Source organism: Aptenodytes forsteri, unplaced genomic scaffold (genome assembly GCF_000699145.1).
Source record: "Aptenodytes forsteri isolate BGI_AS27 unplaced genomic scaffold, ASM69914v1 Scaffold391, whole genome shotgun sequence".
Classification (NCBI taxonomy): domain Eukaryota; kingdom Metazoa; phylum Chordata; class Aves; order Sphenisciformes; family Spheniscidae; genus Aptenodytes; species Aptenodytes forsteri.
Genome location: NW_008795920.1, coordinates 15,579 through 25,133, shown reverse-complemented (window position 1 = coordinate 25,133; position 9,555 = coordinate 15,579). Strand labels below are relative to the sequence as shown.

Here is a 9,555-nt window from a genome sequence, read left to right as displayed (position 1 = left end):
CTAATTCGCTGTAGGATTCTTAAAACGAGATGAAGGCCCTGCTTCACCGAATGCTTGCGCAGCTCGTGGAACACGGGAAGGCTCTAGATCGGTTTTTAGACGTTGGGAACACGTTGCAGCAGCAGTCTGACCCAGCTCGTCTTCCTGAACGTGTTGTCACTACGCGCTACTGCCAAGTGCTCGGCTCCGTTAGCAAAAGCTTGTGCAGCCGCTGCTCCTCCGTCGTTGATCCCTGCTGCGACGCCTCCTCCAGCGCGGTGCCAAGGTGTGGAGCTGCCAGCAGTCGGGTGAGATGCCCGGCCCCCGTCCCCCCCCCCCACCAAGGTTGCGCTGGACCCTGAGCTCACTGCAGCCCCCCCTCCCCAGCGGTTTCGGTTTCTCAGAACAGCTCTGACTGCCACAAAGATTAAAACAAGTTTTTATTGGAAAGTGTTCACTGTACAACAGATAAATGGCTTCAGGACACTTTCAGGGAGCCTGTACACAGCGCTCGTTGGAACAGGCCACTGAAACACAAAAAGCATAGTGACCGGAGTATGAAAAATGAACAATTGTCTATAAATCACCAGCAGTCGATGCAGATCTCGAAGTGTCTAGAAGTACCATCTTCCCTTACTCCTGAAACCTAACCCAGTGTCCTGGCACTATTCTAGAAGTTGATCTAACCAAGTTACTGGGCCTGCCGCTGGCCCGTGTAACTCTTCACAGCATTTGTCTTACATTCAGTTAAGAAATGTCATTGTTGCCTCTTAAATAAGTGTTGGGATTCTCTCTCGCTCACCCAACTGTTCCCCATAACATCTAAATAAAATGCCCATTTTATGTACAGTGAAGATGGTGGGTGTCAGCTCCACCTTCTGAAAGGTGTGGAAAGAGAGGATGCTAGCGATAGTCCTGGAAGGCACACGGTTCAGCACTGTTAGCTACTGAAGGTGGCTGGCAGAATCAGTGAGCCTCGCTGTAGCGCTGCAATTTTGTTTGCTAGAAATGATTGAATGTTGGCAGAATTCCCGGGGTTTTGTTTATACGCGGGTTGACTTTGCATATTGAAGAATTCGCTAATGCTGAACCTTGGGGAGCTGAGCTCGGACGTGGACGTTCTGCCTCTGAAACTGGCTGGCAGGAGCTGCGGAAGCGTTCGCTGCTGGTAAGCCAGCGCTGAAGGCGGAGAGCTGCGATACCTGCCGTGGGGGAGCCCACGCCTGCTCTGCTCGGCCCGCGCTACACAGGAGGGAACAGCGGCTGGAGCGCAGCGGGTTATCCTGCTGCCGAGCCTGGAATGTGTCTGTCCGTCCTCTCTCGAGCGACCAGACAGATGAGTCTCTTTTTCACAGTAAGTAAAGCTGCTGTGTACCCCACCAGCATGTCAGGAACATGCCCCTGCGCTGAGGTAAAGCAGAGTAGGCTTGTGAGGATTAAAATGCACTTTAAAGTCATCTGAGGACACTAATTCCCTAAAGCACAAGCTCTCGTATGTTCCTGCTTTTAATCCCTCATTGCTGCTTCCACTGGAGTTGCCATCTGTCCTCAAAACTGCCCTATTTTCTGCTTCTGCCCTGTCATGCCCTCAGCTTGTTACGCAGGACAGCTGCCCCTCTGCTTATTTTGGTAATTTCTGGGGCAAGCACCTGGAACCATTGGAGGGAAAGGGAGCATCTGGGGAGGGAAAGGAAAAATCTTGGCTTTGAGGTTAAAAATAAACCATCAGTGACATCTGCCACTCTCCTGGTGCCCAGCAGCATGAGGTAAAGAGGGAAGGCCAGGCCACTAAAGCTTGCAATATGGGCTCTTGTTTCGGCATTAACTCCCAGCCAAAGAGGAAGAGACCCAAAACTTCCCTTCAAGCCCAGATCACGGCACAGGCTGCTCTAGGACAGGCTGCTCTACCCCAGCTCGCTTACCACCTGCTGGTTAGCTGCAGAGCAGCCTTCCTGCTAGCCAGGTGGAACAAAGCCCACGGCTAAAAACCCCCCCAGCTGAAACCCCCCCCAGCTCAGGCCAGGCCCTCCTGCTGCGTTTACCTGCCCCAGCAGTGAGTCATCGACTGTCTGACAGTGTTACCTGGGACCCTTCCCAAGGGCCTTTCCTGGAGCTTCTCCTTGTCTAGTTCCAGGGGAGCTGCTGCAGCCAGCTGCGTCCTCTGCTGCTGCAGGAGTCAGGAAACTGGGTCTCCTGAAGCCCTGGGTGCAGGTGTGGGGAGTGTCTTTCCATCCCTCGTCCCTGGGCAGTTTTCCTTTGTGCAGCCAGAGCGATGGCTGAAGGTGCAGAGCCTCGAGGGGAGACGTTGTTCCTTATCTCTCTGTTACAGGAGCCCCAGGGAAGGCAGCCCTTGTTCCCTGGCAGCTCACTGTGACCTTGGCAGAGTTTTCTGGTCTCTCCCTTTGGACACTCACAAAGGGGAGAAAAGCTGCAGCAATGGCTCAGGGAATGAAGCGTTAATGCCTGTCACACGCTCCCTGGGTTTAACTTCTGCATGCCCTGAAGCTCATCCAGCCAAAGTGGAGCAGTTCCTGTCTTTACAAACCTCTCCATCTGGCTTCCCTCTCTGGGAAGCTGAGTAACTGCACAGCTTAGCCCAGCCCACAGCACTGCAGAGAGAGGCAGGATCACGACACACTTCTCTCAGCCCTGTCTTCGCTCCCTTGTGCTTTGCAGCTTTTGTCAAGCCTCTAGGAATTAGCACCACCTGCCCAGAGAAGGGAGAAGAAGACAACAACCCCAAGAGGCAGGTGCTCGTGGCTGCAGAGACACTGCTGCCTTGACACAGGGGAGTCAATGCCCCCTCCCTGTCAGCTGGAGCTTGTGGCTGAGCTCTCCCGGTGTTAATGGAAGGCTTCCCATTCCTCCTTGCTCAACAGCCCAGCCCTCAGGCTCTGCTAGCAGGTCTCAGCAACCCAAATGGCTTTGCAATGAACAGGAGCAGGGTTAACCTGGTTAACCCTGCAAGCACAGAAATGCAATCAGTTGGAGCATCCTCCTACAGCAGGGGGATGAACAACCCTCAATGGCTCCCTTGGAGGCTGCAGGAAGAGCCTGAGCCAGAAACGCCGAGTAGCTCCCTGCAGGAGAGGGACAGGGAGGAAGAGGAGGGCTAGAGCTGGCCCAGGGCCTGCCCCAGAAGCTCCAGGCCAAGGAGGGCCGCGCTGGAGGACAGCAGGTGCTGGGAGCTCTGCTCAGTCCCTGCCTCCTCTGCTGGGGGGGGGGTGTGCCCCCCCCCCCCCCCGCCGCAGCGGTGCAGTGTCAGCTCAAGGGCACAGTCTGCAGGGAACAGTTAAGACCGGCTGCCTCCACAGCTGGGGCAAGTGGGAATGTGCAATGAATTCCCTTTAAAAAAATCATACAAAATTATTTGGCTAATAAATTAAAAAGTCACTTGGCCACCGCTGTGGGGAACTGCTGCTGTTCTTCCTGGAGGCGGGGGGCTCGGGGGTGACCCTCCCAGGGTGAACCCGGGGCCAGAAGCCACTTCAACCCAGGCAAGGGGATTATTGCTTGCGTGTTCCCAGCTGGAAGCGGGCTTCCTCGGAGGGTGACCCTCCCAGTGTGAACCCGGGGCCAGAAGCCACTTCAACCCAGGCAAGGGGATTATTGCTTGCGTGTTCCCAGCTGGAAGCGGGCTTCCTCGGAGATCCCATACTGCTCCAGGGGGTCCTGCAGCACAGGAAGGCACCAGTGAGACACAGACAAGGGGGGAGGCCAGCAGGACTGTCCCTCAACCAGTCTGCAGTCCCGGGCTGGGCTGGGCGCCGATTCCAGTCGTGTGCTGGATTTAGCCCAGTCCAGCCCTTGGCTGCTGCTTCTGGTGCAGAAAGTCAAGCACTCCCCAGGGAGGACACGGCAGATAACGAAGGTTCATGGGCTGTATTCAGTCCACGCTGGCACAGGGGCGCACGGGTGAGCCGCAGCCACCTCCGTCACCTCGAGCAGGGATGCTCCGAGGAGCCTGGCAGAGGTGTGAGCAGCATCTCAACCCACGTACGCTCTGATCTGGCCAGGGCTGCCTGTGAACTCTTCCAGAGAACCAGTGGGAGTCCAGGCTAGCCCAGGCCAGACCTGTCCGGCTACAAACCTCGGGCCACTCCACCATTGGAAGAGTGTGCGTATGAGAGCCGGAGCTGAGCAAGACAACGCAGGCTGCTCGGCAGAGGAAGACTCTCAGGTCTGGCTGTTGAGACCATGGCTTCAGGAGCTGGCTTATACTACGGGATCTCTTTTGTACACACGGCAGCAAACAGCCTCGTGCAGGACAGTTGGCAGCAACACCCGAGATCACCAGCCTCTGCTCCAGTCCAAACCCATCGGTCACCACCTGACAAGACGACTTCGAGGGACTCACCTTCCCTGTCATTTTCTGGATCTCATTCCGGTAGAAAATCAAGCTCCTCCTCATGAACTCATAGCTGTAAGACAGGAACAGACCACGTGGCAGGCTGAGCAGAAAAGGATGTGGAGAAGCTTCAGATGCTATTTAGAGCTGAAGGGAAGCTTGCTTGGGAGGAGACGACCACTTTCCTCCCTGGGTTCACCGCAAGGTGATCCCAGAAAATGAACAGCATAGAGCGCAGACCTCGCACTAGCGGCTCAGCCTACCTGGCTCGTTTGAGTGCCTCAATCCACTCCTGACACTGCTCTTCGCTGTCACATTCGAAGCAGTATTTCCTCTCCGGCTCCTCAATGAAACCTGCCAGGGATAAGGAAAAGGTTTAAGGGAGGTCCCGGCAGAGCTGCCTGCGCTCCACTGTTCTCCCTCCCCAGCAACAGCCGCTCTTCCAGACCACAATTAGTGCCTCTCCTCAACTAAGACGATCTGTGAACAAGCTGGTAACCCAGGCCTCTGTCCCCTCTCCCTTACCCTGGGCGGCTCCCGGCTGGCCCGGAGCAGCTGCCTGCAGCGTTCCTCAGCTCATAGCAGCCAAAGACTTCAGAGAGGAAAGAGCAACTTCTCAAATTGAGAGCGACAGCTCGGAACTGGACTGGACCAACATGGCCAGATTTGGGGCTGAAACTCCCCGAGCCTCCTTGCAAACAGTCACCAGAGATTCAGTAATCAAAGTGGAAAATGGCCCCAAGGAAGTGATTTTGATATATGCAGAGGGCAGCCATCTGAGGAATTAAATCGCACTCGGAGAAGGCACTGACCTGTCTTTGCTCGAGGCTTTTAGGAATTTGGTACTGCGCACAGCGGAAAGCAAGTCCCCGTGCAACTCCAGTTCTTTACCAAGACAGAATCAGGACATCTAATTAATTACATTGTCCCCAGAGCTCTGCTCTTTAGTACACAGTCCAGAGATCTAGGCTACTGCTGAGAAATAAGTGGGTCAGACTGCATCAAACCCCTCAGGGCTGCCGTGCGGGGACACAACCTGACTCCGGCTGCCATCGGTTTTAACACTTTTCTCAGGAATCCTCATTCACCAGAGCTCTCGACACTCCTAAAGCCCCAGAAATTCGGAGCGTGGTGCTTAGAGAGATCGGTATGTTCAGGCTGTTTGAGGGTCCTTTGGAGAGAGTGAGAACACCACCTCTCCCACCTAAAAGAGGAGACAAGGCTCTGCACAGAAAAGCAGCTGTGCCCGACAACAAGGCCAAAAGATACGGGGATGGCCTTGGAGAAACATCCTGTTATTTTCGCCACATACCTCTCGCACAATGATTAGCTGTTGGATGAAAGGCTGCTTACAAAGGACGACACACCACGAGCCAGCTGGAGCCGTGGCTATCAACACAAGGACAAACAGCGTGGCGGGAGGATTGGTGCTAGATTAGCCCGACAGATGGTTTATCTGAGGCTCACTTTTTTTTGATAAAATGCAATAGCACAGAAGCAGCAATCTGTCAATACCAAACCCTCCTAGAGAGGGACTTCCACAAGCACTAAGCCGTGGTCCGTCTGTTGTTCCTGCTTCTCTCCTCACGTGCAGCTGTGCAAATCACACAGACTGTTTCAGCCAGCAATGAAACACCGCTGTCCTTGGGACGGGGCACGGCAATGCCAGAGTAACAACTGGCAGCTGACGAGGAGACGGGCCCAGGGGCACTAACCCCACGGAGGAGGAGGAGAAGGGCCCAGGGGCACTAACCCCACGGAGGAGGAGGAGAAGGGCCCAGGGGCACTAACCCCACGGAGGAGGAGGAGAAGGGCCCAGGGGCACTAACCCCACGGAGGAGGAGGAGAAGGGCCCAGGGGCACTAACCCCACGGAGGAGGAGGAGAAGGGCCCAGGGGCACTAACCCCACGGAGGAGGAGGAGAAGGGCCCAGGGGCACTAACCCCACGGAGGAGGAGGGGAAGGGCCCAGGGGCACTAACCCCATGGAGGAGGAGAAGGGCCCAGGGGCACTAACCCCACGGAGGAGGAGGGGAAGGGCCCAGGGGCACTAACCCCATGGAGGAGGAGAAGGGCCCAGGGGCACTAACCCCACGGAGGAGGAGGAGAAGGGCCCAGGGGCACTTACCCCACTGTCACCAGAGAAACAGCGGGAAAAGCAGGAACTAAGCAGCAAAACATTTCCTTTTACGTAGCGCTATTTGCCGTAAGAGAAACGCAGAGGGAATGCATACACAGAACTCACTGATTGAGAAGACGTTCTCCTCTTCTTTGGTGATCCTGCAGTGCTCCAGCAGCAGAGCTCCAATGGGCTGGAAAAGACCCGGAGAGAGGGTTTAACCCACGTCGTCCACCAGCGCGACACTGGTCTGAACCCACTGAGTTTGCCTAGTGCCTTTTAAGCAAGTTTCATAACCTGCTGCTACTTTTAAAGTAATTCAGTCTAATTGCATGAGTGTTCCATGTTCTTTTAATCGACCTTTTTGTGTCTGCTGACATGCTTCATTGTGCTAGTCTTACCTCTAACACTTTGCATACATTAATTAGGTGTTAAACATTTCTACTTGCTCAGATTCAGCCTGGGCTTTAGCATTCGTTTCTGTGATGCGAAGACAGCGAAGCAGCTTACTTCCTTGCTCAGTAAATCAAATGAAGATGAAATATTTAACACGACACACAGAACAACGCCCGTTGTACTTCGTAAGGGCAGTCCTCAAGCCTTGCGAGAAGGTAAGAACAGCGTGTTGATGAACTAGAACAGCTCAGGATAAACAGACACACGGTCGGTACTCTTTGCTAGCCAGTGCACACTGAGCACGGACACGAGAACCAAAGGGTGATACGAGCCATAAACAAAAGCGACCCACACGCAAATTCCTTTGTCCAAGCTAAACAAAATGCGAGAGGCAAATAAGGCAGCAGGGAAGATACTGAAAAACCTGGTTTACTTTGTATTTCTGGCACAACTGTTTTACATTAGCACCCTCCACCTACCTGCTGAACTATTTTTGATCCGTTCAAGAACATCCCCTCCCCTCCATCAGAACACACAGGCGCGCTCACAAATAACCCCCAGAAAAGAAGAGAGCAGAGCAGCACCGGGTGGCGGCGAAGGAGACGGGCCGTGTCCTCAGAAGCCTCGTCCTACACCGGCGCAGGAGCCACAGCTGAGTCTTTACGCAGACGCGTGCCAGAGCGACTGCTCAGCGTCTCGGCCCTACCCAGAGAACTGCGACCGCAGCGCCAGCGAAGCAGCGATCGGCGACTGTGCTTCGGCAGAAGGGAGAAAAGGGTGTTTCTGGAAACAGGAGCTCAGCCATTATCAGGGTAAGATATTTATGAGGGAATGAGTCTAAAAATGCCACTAAAAGCTTTCCAGTTCCTTTGTTTGCAGCACCAGCGGGCACACAGCACCCTTCTTCACACACATTATTAAGGTTGCTTTTATATTCATTTTCCAAGAAGAAAATCTTTAGCAACAGTTATCAAGGGATTCATTAAAAACCACTAGATCTCAGCAGTGGCAAAGCCAGAAACAGAATCCAAAGCTCCCACCCCTCATTTCTTTTTTCCTAGACCTAAGCAGGGCGTCTGCATGCCCAAAATAACGATACCGACAGGGTACGGCCACAAAAGTTTCCCTGTAACAGTGAGCATTGTGCGCGAGTAAAATCCCTGGCATAAAAAAGAAGAAACAGTGCTAATTCTTCTCCCAGGAGAGCAAAATATAAGCTTCCCCTCACAGTTTGGCACGATAAGGCACAGTCCTACAAACAGACATTACAGACTCCACCTTTTGCAGTTTTGGGGCAACAGTTTTGTTTAAAAGATTCGTTCCAAGCTCACGGGAGATGCAGTTGGATTTGCAGCGCTGCTCCTCGCTCCCAGGAGTATTCGCTGAGTAGATGGAAGAGGAAACGCGGGCGCTCTGTCCTGGCTCTGGCAGCCTGTTACCGTACCATTTTACAAAGCCCACGCAATCAATTCACAGAAAAAGAAGAGAGAGGGAGGAAAACAAGCAACAACGAAAAAGCAGATTCCATACCTCCGCTTCGTCTGTCCGGAAGTAGAAGAGAAAGTTGACAACAAGCTTCACGAGGCGTTTCTTTAGCACTGCAAAGAAAGAGAGCGTCAAGGTGGGCTGAAAGGCCGAGCCAGCCGGCACGGGGGGGCAGAGGGAAGCGCCCAGCACGGCACCGATTCAACCAAACCTATGGGGAAGCTCCGCTACAGTTTAAACTTTTAGAATCATAGAATCATTAAGGTTGGAAAAGACCTCTAAGATCATCGAGTCCAACCATCAACCCAACACCCCCATGCCCACTAAACCATGTCCCTCAGCGCCTCATCTACACGTCTTTTAAATACCTCCAGGGATGGTGACTCAACCCCTTCCCTGGGCAGCCTCTTCCAATGTTTAACCACTCTTGCAGTAAAGAAATTTTTCCTCACGTCCAATCTAAACCTCCCCTGGCACAACTTGAGGCCGTTTCCTCTCGTCCTATCGCTTGTTACTTGGGAGAAGAGACCGACCCCCACCTCGCTACAACCTCCTTTCAGGGAGTTGTAGAGAGCGATGAGGTCTCCCCTCAGCCTCCTTTTCTCCAGGCTGAACAACCCCAGTTCCCTCAGCCGCTCCTCATCAGACTTGTTCTCCAGACCCCTCACCAGCCTAGGTGAGGGGTCCAGTTCTCCAGACCTCTCACCAGCTTTTGCTCCTAGAGGAGCTTGCGACACCCCACCCGCTCGGGAAGGGCACCCTCTGCATCCACCCCCTCGGCTGAACCACAGCCACAGGGTGACAAAGTCACTTTGCAGCTTCTCGAGTGGCTTCTGGGCAGAGCGAGCCCACGGTGCCGCGTCACTGACACGTGCACGACGCGGCCGACGGGACCTCTGCCACCCCCAGGGAACGCTCCAAATCCCGGGGGGAGCCCCTGCCTGGGGCTGTCAGCGCAGAAGTCACCTCTGAGGGACAAAGTCCACCAGAACGCCGCAGGTCCTCGGGCGGAGGAAAGGCCCGGGGCAAGGGAGGGGGGTGTAAGTCTCCTACTCCAGTGCCCAAATCCCGGGGGGAGCCCCTGCCTGGGGCTGTCAGCGCAGAAGTCACCTCTGAGGGACAAAGTCCACCAGAAAGCCGCAGGTCCTCGGGCGGAGGAAAGGCCCGGGGCAAGGGAGGGGGGTGTAAGTCTCCTACTCCAGTGCTGGTTTGCAAGGAAATTTGCTGGG

The 9,555-nt window shown here is 54.4% G+C and overlaps 1 protein-coding gene across 1 annotated transcript; it reads right to left on the bottom strand.

Annotated features, from left to right (window-relative positions):
• Nucleotides 1-3,566: 3,566 nt before the first annotated feature.
• Nucleotides 3,567-9,094, bottom strand: PLEKHJ1 (pleckstrin homology domain containing J1). The gene is made up of 6 exons (XM_019473550.1): nt 9,086-9,094; nt 8,372-8,467; nt 6,572-6,638; nt 4,591-4,681; nt 4,337-4,400; nt 3,567-3,651 (listed from the first exon to the last, which is right to left on the bottom strand). Exons 1-6 carry the CDS (start codon nt 9,092-9,094, stop codon nt 3,586-3,588), a joined length of 393 nt encoding a protein of 130 aa, XP_019329095.1. The 3' UTR covers nt 3,567-3,585.
• Between the last annotated feature and the right edge of the window lie 461 nt (nt 9,095-9,555).

Coding starts and splice junctions, on each gene's coding strand:
- PLEKHJ1 (XM_019473550.1), bottom strand. Junction 6,639..8,371: donor TCCGGACAGACGAAGCGGAG/GTATGGAATCTG, acceptor GGTCTTTTCCAG/CCCATTGGAGCTCTGCTGCT. Junction 3,652..4,336: donor TCCAGAAAATGACAGGGAAG/GTGAGTCCCTCG, acceptor CCTGTGCTGCAG/GACCCCCTGGAGCAGTATGG.